The sequence below is a fragment of the Pinus tabuliformis genome, chromosome J (genome assembly GCF_031772625.1).
Source record: "Pinus tabuliformis cultivar Carrire ecotype Pingquan chromosome J, CPIR1, whole genome shotgun sequence".
Lineage (NCBI taxonomy): Eukaryota > Viridiplantae > Streptophyta > Pinopsida > Pinales > Pinaceae > Pinus > Pinus tabuliformis.
Genome location: NC_142295.1, coordinates 1,413,757,901 through 1,413,774,571, shown reverse-complemented (window position 1 = coordinate 1,413,774,571; position 16,671 = coordinate 1,413,757,901). Strand labels below are relative to the sequence as shown.

Sequence of the window (16,671 nt, the reverse complement as noted above, 5' to 3'; positions counted from 1 at the left end):
GACAGGTGCAAAGGTCTCCTCATAATCGATCCCCTCTATCTTTGAAAAGCCTCGGGCAACAAATCTTGCCTTGTACTTCTCCACACTCCTGTCAGCTCCCTGCTTGACCTTGTAGATCCATCTTGAACCCACCACTGATTTCCCTTTCGGTCTAGGAACAATCTCCCATGCACTGTTTCTGACAATAGAATCATACTCTTCCACCATGGCGTCTACCCATGCGGGATCCTCCACAGCTTCCTCGAAATAGGATGGCTCAGTCACAACACACTTGCTCATCAGAGCCATGTATCCAGTGTATTGATCAGGTGACTGTCTCTGCCTGCGTTGGGCTGTAGGTGGTCCTACAACTTTCTCTGCATCTTGAGCCAGTCGCTCAGCTTCTGTTAAGCGCTTTCGCCCTCTGATGGTTGCCGCTGCATGAGTAGTCTCTTCCACTCCATGAACCTCGTCCTGTGGCTGATCCACATCCTGAAGCTCATCCTTAGGAACTAATAGCTCCTCATCTGTATGCAAGTGTAGCTCCCTCTCAAGCGAACACTTCATGGCTTTCTCCTCCTGAAATTTTATATCCCGTCGCACAACAGTTTTACCACTGTCTAGTAAATACACACGATAGTTGTGGGGCGTATCAGTGTACCCCACAAATATCCCAACCTCTACGGTCGGCTCCAACTTCTTCCTGGCATCCTTCGTCACATGCATGTAAACGTTAGCACCAAAAATCCTCAAATGAGAAAGATCAGGCTTCTTACCAGAATAAGTCTCCTCAGGTGTACTCATGCCGAGTATCCTATGAGGACAACGGTTCTGCACATAAACTGTTGTATTGCATGCTTCCGCCCACAAGTGAAGGGGTAGGCCCTGATCATGCAAAATTGCCTGTGCAGCACCCACAATCGTTCTGTTCTTCCGCTCAGCTACCCCGTTCTGCTGTGGGTTATGGGGAGCTATGAGCTCTCTACGAATCCCTTCTGCATTGCAGAAATCCTTGAACTTGTCCGAGATGTATTCACCACCATTATCGCTCCTAAGAGCCTTCACCTTCTTCCCCGACTCCTTCTCGACCAGTGCTTTGAATTCACAGCACTTTGAATATGTCTCGCTCTTTTTCTGCATGAAGAAGATCCAGCACTTACGAGAGAAATCATCAACAAAAATCACATAATACATGTGTTTTACTGTCGAAGCCACTGAGAAAGGTCCACACACGTCTGTGTGAATTCTCTCAAGGATCGCCGTGGCGCGACTATCCTTCTCGTGAAAGGTGGCTTTCACAAACTTCCCCAAAGTACACCCCTTGCACTGATCTGACTGCGCAAGTGTGCCTTTAGGAAGCCCTGTAGTGATCTACTGCAGTATCTTCAAGGCTCCATGGTGAAGGTGACCCAATCTCCTGTGCCACAACTCGCCATCATCCCGGCTCACCAATCCTTCTACCTTGCCCGCCATTGCTGTGCATCCATCTACATGCAACTGATAAAGGTTCCTCACTCGAACCCCTATCTTCCGGGTCTCACCAGTTGTCTTGCTGCGCATGAAAGCCTTTCCCTCGCTGAAAACAACATCATACCCCTTGTCTTCTAACATCGCCACTGAGATGAGATTCTTCGTCAATCCTGGAACATGCATGACTTCCTTCAATACGAAGGGTTTACCAGACTCCCTCTCAAAGGAAATGGTACCGATACCGGTCGTACTGTATCTACCATCATCGCCCATCTCGATGTGCACTCCAAGATCTTTGTCCTCCAGATTAGAGAACAAATCTCTATCTCCCGTCATGTGAAAAGACGGACCACTGTCCAAGAACCACACTGATCCCATCACACTTGAAACCAAGCATGCGATCAATGAAAAATCAAGCTCAAATTGTGAGGCTAGAGCCTCTCCTGCTAAAGATCCAGTAGCCTGCTTGTTCTTCTTCTTCTGCGGACAATTAGTGGCATAGTGTCTGTGCTGGTGACAGTGAAAACACTTCACCTTGGACATATCCTGCTTCTTGCCTTTCGCACCAGACTGAGAAGCTTTCTTTCTCTTCCCTTTCTTTGCTTTGGCAGCCAAAGCACAATTCTCTTCATCAGCTCCCTTTGACGAAGATTCGTCCCTGGTACTCCGCCTGATCTCCTCCTGCAAAAGATCTGACCATAGTCTTTCCCATCCTGGCAATTTCTCCCGACCATTGACAGAGTCCTGATAGGAATGCCAACTCTTCGGAAGACCAAGGAGAGCCAAGCTCACCAAGTCCTCATCATCGACAGTAACCCCCACACTTCCCAGCTCATCTCGACACTGAGTGAACTTCGTGAGATACTTGGGAATACTGTCACCCTTCTCGCATTTGATGTTTCTGAGTTTATCTTTGAGCGCCAACTTCCTTTGATCGCTCTTGCTTTGGAATAATTCTGTTAATGATTTCCACATCAAATATGGAGTAGCCTTTCCATGGAGGCTGGACACAATGTGATCCTTCACGCCCTCCAACAGAATCTGTCGACATTTTGCGGTCTTCTTTTGCCAAGCATCAGCTTGAGTAGCATCAATAGGCTTTGGGACATCCGTCTCTATGAACTCCTTTAGCCTGTTATCATCCAATACTGCCTCCATCCTGTCCTTCCATGCAATATAGTTTGAGCTTCCCTCAAGAGCATACTCCAATCGCAATCCGTTGAAAGACATTGCTGTGTTGTCACCAAGAAAACACTGCTGCAAATTTGAATTCCACCAGCAACCAACTCAACCGCCTCAGATCTAAGATTCGTGAGAACACAATATTTCTCGTATAGAGATTGATTGTATGGGCATTCACCGGATATCTCACCTTCCAAAGGAAGGATGAATCCAGAGGCTACCTGGCCCGATTACAGACTCTGCCTGAAGAAATAGAATGCAAACACTTCCTGAATAGTAGATCTGATGATCAACAGCTCTGATACCATGTAGAAATTTTGAATAATTTAACACATATTCAACAGAGATTATCCTGATCATGTACTATTGCAGAATACATACATAATACATAAGCTCCTCTACGTTGATCATCAATATAGCAGCATCAATAACAATAAAACATCAAGAGCATTCACACATTAACACAATATGTAACCCGGGGAAAGCATCTCGCTAAAAACCCCACACTATCTGTATATTAATGATTAAGACCATGTAACATTACAAAGTACAATGCTTATCACAAGCAATCCAGTACCAGCTCCACCTGTTACACACAATACAACTCAGATCTGATCTCCAAATCTATTCCACTGCTTGCCTGCCTCCAATGCTCAATACCTGCTCAAGAATGAATGAGAATGGTCTACCAAACTCGTATTTCACCTCCAAAGAATCACTCACAATGTGTAGACGTGAGTAGAAGCTACAAACTGGGCAAATACATGAGCAAACTCATTGGCATACTCAATCCTTTGATTGTGCAAGATCTGATGCACAACTATAGTCACAATTGATAGCAATCTGATTCTCTAACACTTGTCCTTGCTGAACTGAACATGCACTGACATGCAACTGAGTTAATTGATATATTCTATAGTTGTATTATGAGTTAATAATTAGTTTAACAACTCATCATTAGTCTATCTGCAGTTAGACTAACTACAACTAGTTTAACCAAGTCAAACTGAACACAACTCCATCAACTCCACAATCAACTCAACCAAACTCAACTGATTGAGTTCTAACTGAAGTCATGCATGCAACAACTCAACTGACTCATAAGAAAAGCATACTTCCTTCTGACAGCTACATGGGCCACATCTGTAGCTCAAACTGAAGTGCTCCAAGAGAATAAGATCAAGTTTATAGTCCAAATATTATTATGAGACAATAATATTTGACTTTTCTATTTTTGACAGCCAGTCTAAAAATAGACTTTGATCACCCACACTTTGGTCACCCACACTGTGATCATCCACACTGTGATCAAAAATAGAACTTGCCTCATAATTTGCCTGCGGGCCCACTTAGTGAAGGCGACTCTTTTCACTAAGCTCCATCATCTTGTTGCAATCTCAACATTTCGTTCACAACCTCAACACTTCACCGTTTCCACCGTTTCGTCATGCATGGCGCTACCTACCCAAGTCGCCCGTCTGCATGATTCTTCCTTTCGTCATGCACGACGCGCCCTCACCCGGCTGCCCGTCCGCACGTCCACCCGTTCACCCAAACTCGTTCACCCGAACAACTTTACTCGAGTTTCCACACGACTTCACTCGGTTCGCTCAAACGACTTCACCCAGGTAGCCACACTACTTCACTCGGGTCGCCCGACGACCTCACCCAGCTCGCCCGAATGACCTCACCTAGTTCGCCCAAACGACCTCGCCCGAGTTTCCTGCCCAACGACCTCGCCCAAGTTCTGCCTGAACGACCTCACCCGAGTTCTGCCTAAACAACCTCACCTGAGTCCTGCCTGAACGACCTCGCCCGAGTTCTGCCCGACGACCTCGCCCTAGTTTTGTACACGAGTTTCCTGCACAAGTTTTTCGCCCAAGTTTTCTGCACAAGTTTTTCACCCGAGTTTCTCACCTGAGTTTTTCGCCCGACTTTTCTGAACGAGTTTTCCACCTGAGTTCCGCCCGTCATGTGGGCTCATCCACGCACCACAGAACTCCTTGTTCGAATTTGTGTTGATAGAATGATGATTTGCCTCCACAAACTGTCCATCAATATATACAGGTGGGTGGCGGGTTATGTCACCCGGTCGACACATGCCTAATGCCCAAGCCGAGTCATTCAACATGTTGCCTTCGCCCGAGTGGAGGGTCGGCCCGCCCAACTCGTGGGACCGCCCTCTTAATTCACCCAACATCGTATAAACTCGCCCTTGGCTCGTTCAATTCGCATTTCGCATGAGCTTCTCGCTCGTCTTTTGCACGATGAAGGTGACCCAGACCGCAGGTCTATACACTGGGAGACACGTCCACGTGGAACACTGATTTTAACTTCATGCCATTCTCGATAAAGTACTCCAAAGAACTTTATGTTTAGAATTAAATGGAGTGTAAATGAACTCAAAACCTATACAATTATGGAATTCCTTTTAGCTACAAATGCCAGTAAGCACTGTAAGGAACTTTATGTTTAGAATTGAATTGGGTGTATAGAGTTGAATGAGGTGTAAATCAAACTCAAAAATATAGTTAAGACATTTTCTTTTTAAACTTCATTGATGCTAATAAGACTTGTACCTAAAACTTGTCCTAATTAGTGACGACTCTACCATTAAGGTTCATACCCTTCTTGATCGAAGGAATCTATATTTGGAGTCAACTACTCTAGCACTAAAATTCATGCCCTTCTTGGTAAGGGACTCTATATTTGGTGTATAGATTAAACGTAAAACTTATCCTCAATAATGACATTACTCCATTAATCCACCATTAAGCTACATGGATTTCTTTAATATTTAGGGGGCTTACATCGCTAATCGCGATATTTAAAGCCAGAAAATTATGATGTGTGGTGAACGATGTATTGAACACGGCAAACGGCATTTCCAGATAGGTTTTATAAAAGATGACGCTGACAGGCAGCAACCCGCGTGCCGCCGGCAATAACCGGTGTGTTCCGGGGAATAACTGGCGATCAGCGGTCTCCTGCCCACATGTGAGGGATTACTTTGTTCAGTGTCGTTATTGAGGATGAGAGGGTGCGGTTGGCTATGCATCGGAGAGCGAAAGAGCAAGCGCTTTGGGGGTCTGCGAAGCCTCAGCGGGGAGCGGAATTTCAGTCTATGATCCCGTGACATCGTTTGGGGAGAGCGGAGCAGATTAAATATATGCGCAGATGAGGATCCGCAATCGTTCCGGAGCCTTCTTCACATCTACTTCCTGTATTGCCATTAACACCGGCCATGACGGCAATGGCGAGGATGAGTTTCTTCTCCCACTGGTACCAGCTGTTATGGACGTCCAGCGAGCTGAGCACAAAGTGGGTGAAGGAGATCATCGGACTCATAAACGTCCTGCCCACAACTGGAGGAACGCTTTGCACCTTCAACGCGGCGGCGCAGGGAACACTGAAAGTCAGGCTCTTCAGGTAAGCATATGATCTCCTTTTGCAATGGGTGAACTGATTCTGCAATCTGTACATGTATTATGTTAGAGTCAACAATATTATTTCCCCTCCTCTCTATATTACCCTTTTAAGATTTGGCTGCAATGGATGAGTTCCAAGAATCCTGGAAGAAATCCAGATAATCTGTGTAATGTGCTCATCAAGTGGTGCACAATCATTGTATATCTCTCTCTATATATACACACAGACACGCTGGGGCGACAGCGGGACATGGCAGACATTTGGTTTGTAGGCCACTAAGATCATAGGGTTAATATTGACCAAGATGACTGCATGTCTTCCCCCTATTTCTTCGCTAGAGACCCCGCGAGATCGCAGTCCTCAGTTAATGTTACTGAATCTGCTTCTATATCGATTTCACCGAAGAACTGGATAGATGTATTATAGAAGCCGGGGGTCAAGTGGTAGTGTCCCTCGCATGCACCTAAACTGAAGGGGGCATGCCGCAGTTAGGCGCAGACCGGGTTTCCGTCTGTGCCCAAACCCTCCTGTTCGTTTTACGCAAGACGACAGAGTTTTGTGGGTGGATATACATGTTATATATGTATATCAGTATCAGTATGTAGAGTCTTAGGCACTGCCCAGTCAAAACATGTGCGGGGCAGGCAAAAAGAGGACATGGACGAATGTTGAGGGCCCTGGTCCTATTAGATTATTAATGTACGAACCGATTTTTCCCGATGCAGTCGGCGTACGCAATGCAATTCTGAGGGCATCGTTCCACCTAATGTCCCTTCTATCTTGAGAATCGACATAGATGAAACTAAAAGGCAATCAGCGCTCTCCAGATCCAAAATCTGTGATAGTTGTGTTGATGGCATCCATTAGGACGGAATGATGCAGGTGCAAGAAGCCGATTAAAATAACACTGACACTTGACACTTCAGGACATGAAGGGGCTGTGATTAGATCTATATTCATATTAATCACAAATATATTACAAAATGAGAAGGATCACTGACTGATATATTATGAAATGAGAGAACAAAGAAACTGCATCTATTAAGCATCATATAGTAACTCAATTATTGGTATTGGATTACAGCCTTTACATTTTCTTCTTCTCAATTGATTAGAATAAAGTGATATCGAATAGAATGAAAAGTCAATAAACAAATTATAACTTAGTACATCGTATTTAATAATATTTATCAAAAAAACATAGCACAAATCTGTAATAGCAAAAACAATCTCTACTTAAAATCTCTAGTATCCCAAACTTTAAAAAGCCCTACTTTCTTTGACTGCAATAATTCTTATTCGTGCCCTGGATTTGGGACTCGGTCTTTTTCTTCTCAATCAATCAAACTTTTGGACTGGAAAGTAGTAATGTGTCATGACCGCAAACGATTTATGTGGAAGGAAAAGTGTAAACCTTTTAAGAATAGGCAAACAATTTTTATTGTCTAATCTTGTGCTGCACTAAAATCCGTCTCGGATTTCGTCTCGTTTTGCACAGGACGGCGGGCAAGGAAAGAAAGCAGAATGCAGATGGAAGGAGAATATGAGGTACCCATTGATTTCTAAACTTGCATCACACCATTTTTTCAGTTATTGTATGACTGATAATTCATTTGCGTCTGAACTGTCGTCATGAGGTGAATCCCAAGGCCAATTATTTGACCCTAATTATACTTACTTGTGATGCACTTCAATATTTCGTGATATCTGGGTAATCTCTTTTCGCAGAAACCAATGTGATAACATCGACATTGGACTCTTTACAGAAAAAGGTAGAGATAAGCTAATTACACATTTTATTACTGTTGAAAATTACCATGCCCTTCTTATTAACGATGGCTAATTATTTCTTGTCAATTGATTGTCAGAAACTGAGCCGGAAGCCCTCATCAAGGAAAACACCCCAAGCAGCGCCGAGAAAGAAATGCTGGCAGGTGGTGACGAGGATTGGAAGTTGCCAAAATCAGGTGGTCTTGAAATGGGCACCTTGTGGAGGCAGCAAAAATACTTAAGCGTGCGCGCCGTCAAACGGAAAAGAAGCAAATATGTGATCAGGGATATTAACGAATGGAAGCACGAAACAAATACCACTAAAAAGTTCAGGCTAGAGGCTGATATCCAGCAGGAAGATGGGCGAAAACTGGATGAGAAAGCGATGCCTATTAATCGCCGACATAGTAACGAAGCAGAAGGTTCTCAATGCAGGCGGAGGAATGGGCGAGGGTGGCAGTGTCCTCAACGGACTCTTGTAGGGTACTCTCTATGCGAATACCATTTGAGCAAGGGCAGGCTTAGGAGCGTAAACAGCAAGAATAAAAACGCTGGTCGAGATATCGTGAATAACAAGGCCGGTTCATGCAGGTTCAAAGAATTGCGCCTCATAGACGCTTCTTGATCTTGTAATCTTCCAACTTAATCCCCATCTGCCAAAGCCGAACTCGTGAACGAAGCATATATTTTACTTCAAAATTAGTTGACTGTCTGGTATGATGTAAAAGTAGTACCGAATAGAAAACTATAAGAATTCAGAGACGAACTGTACCCACGATTATACACCCACGATTGTTGTAGAAGATACTCTACTGTGGCAGTTGATTATGTACTTTTAATTTTCGGCTATGATTAATGAGGTGCTGGAATTTATTTCCTCGCTTCAATTGTCGGGTTCCAATCGAATCTTGCCTTCGAATAGATTCAGCTGTCATCGTTAATTACATGGTGTAATTATATCGTTTGGCTTAGTCATTAGATTGGTGCATTGCCGGCATAAGATTCTTTCTTTCTATGAATTTGCATATATTTGAGTGGTTAGCTTCAAAACAGGCCGGTCTTTGCTTAGCATATGTTGATGAAGCAATATATAAACGCATATTCATAAATACGATAGTCGTATTCTAAACCGAATGTTTTTTATTTTTATTTTTTTCCAATAGAAAATCATGAAAATTTTGGTAGTATTTTGATAATTTTTGGCAAGGATTTTTAAGTGTTTTAGAGGTTTTTGATGGTGCTGAATCTATTTACATTTTCAAAAACATGATTTGAATACTGCTTCTGCATGATTTGTTGATTTTTTCTTGCTTGGATTCCGGTCAAAAGTGACCGCAATTCCTTAGCCTCAGTAGACTTGTCCATTCTTATTCTCCCTATTTGGGGAGTCTTAAAACAAAATTTATTTATATAATATTTTCAAGTTTTATATCTAAATATCTATTTATTGAATAATTATGAGAGGAGTTTATTGTTGTTTTATATAGCCTGAAAATTTATCATAACTCAGTTGTCAAATCAGTGGTAGAGGCAGTTATCACTTATGCTATCTGCAAATGCACACTGATTCTATTATTGTTATTCAATGAAAACCACTTCAAGTGGAATTACCTGCTCGTCCTTCACAAAGGGCTTTCATTCTTGTGAGATGTTTTTGAGTTTTGAGTCATTAAATTGTTTTCTTACAAAAGAAACAAGCTCTTAGCCAAAGCAAAACAAATTTAAGACATGGTCAATTACATGCTGGTCCTTCATAAAGGAGAATGTTTTCGTTCCTGAGATGCTTTTAAGTTTTGAGCCATTAAATTATTTCCTTACAAAAAGAGCTAACCTTAACTAAACTCAAACAATTACAAAAAAAAAAAAAAACCATTAACCAAACTCAAACAATTTTAAGACATACTCTAGTCTCTATATATATACTTATTTTTATTTATATAGGAGAAAATGGATAACTAAAACCTAGCATCATTTCACCCCAAAATATCACATAAAATTGCTAAAACAAAATCAATCCTCTTTAGTATGATATGATAAATCTCAAACCATCCCAAGGTCCAAAACAAACAACTTTATTGTTTATTACAATATATAAAACATTCTCTCCAATTTAAATTTAATTGAAGATGTGGTATAAAGAGGCAATTGCACATGGTGTAGTTATCTTGCGATGGTGGTATTTCAATGTTCATGGCTATTATCACGTTGGAATCAATGCGTCATCTTTTTTGTGCACAATATCTTGGACCTCGGAAGCAAAACTTCAAAATCTAAATAAGAGGCAACTCAGCCACCATTTCAGAGCATATATGGTATAATAAAGTAATCATAAAATACAGGGAATTCATAAGAATATTAGAGTACTAGCATCAAACCATTTAAATTATAGAAATTTATTTTATGACAAGTTTTCAGTATAGTGGATAGCGTGAAGACAAGTTTCTTAAGAAAATTGAATGTTTCACTAGAAAATAAGGATAGAGGTTAAGGGTGAGCGTAATTAAAGGACGGTAATGTAAATTTGAAAAAATAATAAGTTATTAATTTGAAGGGATTATTAGAGGTAATGAGGCATTGAATTTGAAGATGGTAGAAAAAAGATGAAATGTAAACTAATAATCTCGCTTTTTAAATATACAATTTTCATTTCTATTTTCTAGGTGAATCTAGAATTTTACTAATATTGATATGGTATTTTTCATGCAAAATATAATGCATATGTTTCCATTAGTGTAACCTTTGAGTATTTAAATTATGGAATCTTGCTACAAAAACATGTGGACTTCTAGAAAATAGAATATTCATGTGCCCAACTATTTTTCCAAAATATATAATGTCACTGTTTTTATGTTTTTAAATTGTGAAATCATTATATCATTAAAATTACAAGGCCTTCCATTAGTGAAGCTAAAAGGGTATTTAACATTATCAAACAATTTTTGTTTTTTTTAGATTGTAGTTATTAATGTCTTCTATGCACCAAATAATTTTTTCTTTTGAAATGGTTAAGGTCCCAAAAGGTTGTAGCAAAAATAGAAGAGGGTTGTATTTTAAGATTTTGATATATGTCAATGGAAAAATGCATTAAAAATAGAAAAAACTATTAAATTTTTTTAGAAAATTTATGTATTTAGAATCGACACAGTGTATGTTATATGTGTATGTAGTTTCATGGACAACAATTTTTTTTAGCTTACTAAAAAATAACATCAAATGTAGAGATATATATGTGTTTTCTCAAAAAATGATGTTTTCATGTAGAGATATATATGTGGTTTCTCAAAAAATATTGTTTTCATGTATTTGCAATTCAAACCACTATGTTCATGATCCCAAACCTATATCCAAAGAAACCAAGTCATTGTGCATCTAGGATTGTCATAAAATTCAAAAAATCATGTACACATTCCTAGCACCAAAAACTTGTGCATGCTTTTAGTGACAATAATGCTTCTGCATTCCTAGTGCAAAAAATGCATGCATGTTTATACAATAGGAACGATGTTCCTACAACTAGTGATTTTAACACTTGGGGAAATGGTTGAAGTGGATTTAAGAGGGTGGGGATTGTTAGAGATGGAAGAATAGAGGGGCCAAGGGAGAGAGTAAGTGAAATTAAAAAAAGTGAGAGAGATAAGGAAAGATAGAGGGGGAGGGAGAGAAAAATTGGAGGGGCTTGTTGTGAAGGATGGATTGAGAGAGAGAAAGGGAGGAGAGGGAGAGAGAAAGTGTCTAAGTGAGTGAGAGTGGGGGGAGAGGGTAGAGAAAGAGAAAGAGAGAAGGAGAGAATGAAGGGGGGAGAGATAAGAATAGTGAGAGATAGAGAGATGATGTGGGGGGAGAGAATGAGAGAGGGGGAGGGAGTGAGGTAGAGAGATATAGAGAAGGATAAAGATAGGGATATAGAGATAAATCTGGAAGGAAAAGAGAGAGAGAGAGAGAGAGAGAGAGATTTGGATGGTGGTTGTTGTGAAGCACGAACTATGGGAGGAAGGGAGGGACAGAGAAATAGAGGAAAGGAGACGGAAGATGGGAGAGAATAAGAGAGAGAAAGAAGAAGCAAGGGGGGAGAGGGAGATGGAGAGAGGGAGGGATATTGAAAAAACGATGGAGGGGAAAGAGTTAGGGAGAGAGAGTGGGGAGAGAATAAGAGAGAGGAGGAGAGGGAGGAACAAAGCGATATAGAGAGAGAGTCAGGGAGATAGAGAAGGAGAGGAGGAGGGATATAAATACAAATATGAACGGAAGAGTGAGTGAGTGAGTGAGAGAGAGAGAGGTATTTGGAGGGTAGTTTTTGTGAAGCACACACTAAGGAAGGAAGAGAGGGATAGAGAAATAGAGGAATGGGGAACGAGGAGTGGAGAGAACAAGAGAGAGAAAGAGGGAGTAAGAGGGGAGAGTGATAATGAGAGAGGGATAAAAAAGACAAATATGGAGGGGAAAGAGAGATGGAGAGAAGGGGGAGAGAATGAGAGAGAGTCAGGGGGAGATATAGGAATAAAACTAGAGGGGGAAGAGAGAGGGAGGAAGAGAGAGAGTGAGGGAGAGAGAGAAAGATAGGAGGAAGGAGGTGTTGAAAAATCTAGGACATAGTAATTATGTGATTTCTCTTCTATTAGTAACTAACAACGTAAACTTTGAAATGAGAACTGAAACTGTTACCCGTTTTGTAGAGTTAGCAAAAAATTGACCCGATTTTGAAAAGGGGCGATGCAGAACACACATTTTTGTTAGAGCATAGTTTTTGGCACTTTAAATAATTGATATGATTACCCGTTTCGTAGGATTAGTAAAAATGTGACCCGATTTTCAAGTAGTTAAGCATAATACACTTCTTTTTGTTAGGAGGATATTTTTGAAATTTTAAATTTTCTTATGTATCAAATATAAATATTTGTTTTTAAATATTAGTGATTTTCATGCTGATTTTAAAACGTATAGGTGCAATGTGTTGATGCAACATACCTTTTTTTTAGAGGACTTATTTTTCACACTTTAAAATTTATTATGTCCAATTGTTTTTTAAATTATTATTACTTAACGAACTTTCAAGTTGTTTTATTTTTCTTTTTTTAAATGTTGATTAGTTAAAAAAAACAAATATAAAAATATATATAGAAAAAGACAAACAAAAAAATAAAAAATGTCAAAAAAAATTATCTCATAAGACATAAAAGAATTTGGAAATATGTATACATATATATATATATATATATATATATATATATATATATATATATATATATATATATAAAACTCTTAGCCCAGCCCGCCTCTTGCCTAAGCTTTGGAAAAGATATGTAGATGACACTAATGTCATCTGGTCTCATGGCCAAGAGGAATTGGACCTCTTCTTCGATCATCTCAATAATCAATCCTCGGCCATTAAGTTCACTAAGGAACAACATGTCGATGGTCGCCTCTCTTTCCTTTATATTCTTATCTCTAAGAATAATGATGGTTCCCTCTCCCACCGAGTGTTTCGGAAGAAAACTCATATGGAGCAATATCTGCATGCTAGTTCCCCCCATTTCCCGGCTCAAAAGTTGAGGGTTCTCAACACCCTGGCTACTCGTGCCTTAAGGATCTCCAATGATAAGAGTTTCGAGGAGGAGAAATCCCATCTCCTTAATGTCTTTGTTGAGAACAGTTAGAGTAGGCACTTGGAGTCAGAAGGCTTTCCTCAAAGTAGCTAAGAATTCGTTCGCTAAAAGAGATAAGAAGGAGAGGATTACCAGTGTCCATCTTCCGTTTGTTCAGGGGACCACGGACAAGATTGCGAAGATTCTTAAGAGGCATAATGTCCCCTCAACCTTTAGACCTCTCAATACCTTTCATAAGTCTCTCAGATCTATGAAGGATCCTATCGACCTCAAGGACATGAAAGGGGTTTATATTATTCCTTGTTCATGTTGGACTCCCTATATTGGTGAGACTGGTCGCTCCATTAATCAAAGGATTAGTGAGCACGTAGTTGACCTTAAACATAGAAGAGCCAAGTCTTCTGCTTTAGCAGATCATGTGGAGAAAACCAATCATCATGTCTGCATTGAGGAGGCTAGTGTGATTGCTAGAGTTTCCCATTTCCATCACCGGAAATTTAGGGAAGCGCTTGAGATTGAAAAAAGGCCAAACAATCTCAATAGGGAGGATGGTTGGAAGATCAGTAGATGCTGGGTCCTAGCCCTCTCCTCCTAGTCGCGGTCTTCCTGCCTTCCCTTCCCGTTGTTTAGTTTTTTCCAGTGGTCTTTTAAGATTTTTTTTCCCCTGGTTTTCTTGTTTCTTCGGGCCTTCCTTCCTTGAGGTTCTTTTAGTCTGAAGGTTTGTAGTAGCCTTTTTTTTTTTAACTTAGAGAAAATAAGCTTGAAATTAATTTGATTTTTTGACCTTTAATTATATATATATATATATATATATATATATATATATATATATATATATTTTAACCCTTTAATTACTCTAGTTTTTATATATTGGACTAACCTTTAAATTAAAATTAATTTATTTTTTTAATTATTTTATTAGTAATGTTATAAATGTAAATAATATTACAACTTGCTATTTAGGTATTACCCCAATTTTTATAACTTTTATAACTAACTACTCCATTATTTAGATTTAATAACTTGGTTGACTTTCTATTTATTTGTTTATTTATTATTATTATTATTTTTTTTCTTTCTCTTTTTTTTAAATTTACTCTATTACTCGATTAATTTCATACTTGTTAAATTCTATTTATAACTATTATTAAAAATTAATTTAATTTATAATTAATTTATTATTTATTGGTATATAGAATAGCCCCTTTGACTTATATATATCCTAATATTTATGTATTTTTATATATTTAATAATGTTTATATTTAACTATTAATTACTCTTTTTAGATACAAAATCTTTGATAGCTAATTATTAATGTAAATTAATTTAGGTTATAATTTATTTTAATAGATATAAGTGGTTAAAAAGGGTCCATTCACTTTTAAGACTTTAATGAACCTAAATCGATTTTGTAATTAAATATTGGTTATTCTCCTAATTAAGTCAAATCTAGCCGTTGTCAATATAGCTGTTACCTGGTCTTGGAATACAGCTATTGGAGTTTCTGCTCTATCTATTTAATCATACTAAGCTTGATCTGCTCATTCAACTTGTCCTGACGATGAACCACACTTGTTGGTTCGAAACACGTTGACAAATGAAATTTCTTGCGATGTACACCGAAGAAACTCTTATATCTATATATATATATATAGATATATATATATATATAGATATAGATATAGATATAGTTAATTAACTAAAAATTAAAAAAAACTAGGAAAAAAAATTAAAAAATAACTAGATTAAACAAAAATAAAAATTAACCCAAAAAAAATTTAAAAACTAGTAAAATTAATATTAAAAACATTTAAAAAAACTAAAAAAAAATAAACTCAAATTATTTAAAAAAAAAAAAAACTAAAAAATTATGAAAATTTTAAAAATATATGTTTTTTCAAATTAAAAAATAAATAAATAAATAAAAAAAATAAAAAACATTTTAAACCTATAAAAAAAAGTGTTTTTGATTTAAAAAAAAAAAAAAATAATAATAATAATAAATTTTCATTGCTAATTTAAAAAAAATCAATAAAAACATTTAAAATTTATTTATTTTTAACAAAAAAATTGAGTTTTTTATTTAAAAAAAAGAAATTATTAATTTTTCATTGTTGATTTAAAAACAAATCAATAAAAACATTTAAAATTTAATCTCTTTTTTTTTAACAAAATTTTGAGTTTTTTATTAAAGCTCCCTGACCTGAGAGTTTCAATATCCCTTCTTGAGTACCTTCCCTTTCCTTCCCATGGCGTATGATCAAAAAAAAAAATTATTAAAAAATTTTCATTTTTTTTTAAGTTTTGTTTTTATTTAAAAAAAAATTAACGTCACCCGCCCACCGCTCGGTGGGGGTGTGGTCGTGGGCGGAGGGCTGCATGCAACCCCTGCGCCCATGGCTGCACCCCCACCGAGCGGAGGGCAGGCGATTGGGTGATTCCCGGAATCGGACAGCTGCCCACTCGCCGCCCGGTGGGGGCGCGGCTGCTCGGTCTGGGAATCAGACAGCCGCTCACCCGTTGCCCAGTGGGAGCACGGTCGTGGACGGAGGGCCGCGTGCAGCCCCTCCACAAGCCCCTCCGCCCATGGCCGCGCCCCCACCGGGTGGTGGGCGGGCGGCTGTCCGATTCCCAGAATCAGATAGCCGCCTGCCCGCCGCCCGATGGGGGTGTGGCTGTGGGTGGAGGGTTGTGTTCATCGCCTTCACCCACGGCCGCGCCTCCACTGGGCGGCGGGCGGGAAGCGTTAATTTTTTTTTTTTTTTTTTTTAAATAAAAACAAAATAAAAAAAAAAATTGAAAACTTTTTAATAATTTTTTTTTTAAATAAAAAACTCAAAATTTTGTTAAAAAAAGATATTTAAAATTTAAATGTTTTTATTGATTTGTTTTTAAATTAACAATGAAAATTTATTATTATTTTTTTTAATCGAAAACACATTTTTTTATAGGCTTAAAATGTTTTTTCATTTTTTTTTGTTTTTAATTTCAAAAAACATATATTTTTAAAATTTTCATAATTTTTTTTTTTTTTTAAATAATTTGAGCTTATTTTTGTTTCTTTAGTTTTTTAAAAATGTTTTTAATATTAATTTTGCGATTTTTATTTTTTTTGGGTTAATTTTCTATTTTTGTTTAATCTAGTTTGTTTTTAATTTTTTTTCCTAGTTTTTTTTAATTTTTCTATTTTTAGTTACTTAACTTTTATATATATATATAGATATTTTATTTATTTAT

General features: G+C 38.2%; 1 protein-coding gene across 1 annotated transcript; it reads left to right on the top strand.

The window, feature by feature from the left end:
• Window positions 1-5,643: 5,643 nt before the first annotated feature.
• LOC149232646 (uncharacterized) lies at window positions 5,644-8,731 on the top strand. Its single transcript, XM_089379470.1, has 4 exons — window positions 5,644-6,060; window positions 7,559-7,608; window positions 7,789-7,832; window positions 7,929-8,731. The coding sequence occupies exons 1-4, from the start codon at window positions 5,809-5,811 to the stop codon at window positions 8,453-8,455; spliced, it is 873 nt and encodes a 290-aa protein (XP_089235596.1). The 5' UTR covers window positions 5,644-5,808; the 3' UTR covers window positions 8,456-8,731.
• Window positions 8,732-16,671: the final 7,940 nt, after the last annotated feature.

What these genes read in the sequence shown, in the direction of transcription:
- LOC149232646 (XM_089379470.1), top strand. Translation starts at nt 5,809, where the DNA reads ATGAGGATCCGCAATCGTTCCGGAGCCTTCTTCACATCTACTTCCTGT. An exon ending in CTGAAAGTCAGGCTCTTCAG is followed by an intron (nt 6,061 to 7,558) that starts GTAAGCATATGA and finishes CGTTTTGCACAG; the next exon opens with GACGGCGGGCAAGGAAAGAA. An exon ending in AGATGGAAGGAGAATATGAG is followed by an intron (nt 7,609 to 7,788) that starts GTACCCATTGAT and finishes CTCTTTTCGCAG; the next exon opens with AAACCAATGTGATAACATCG.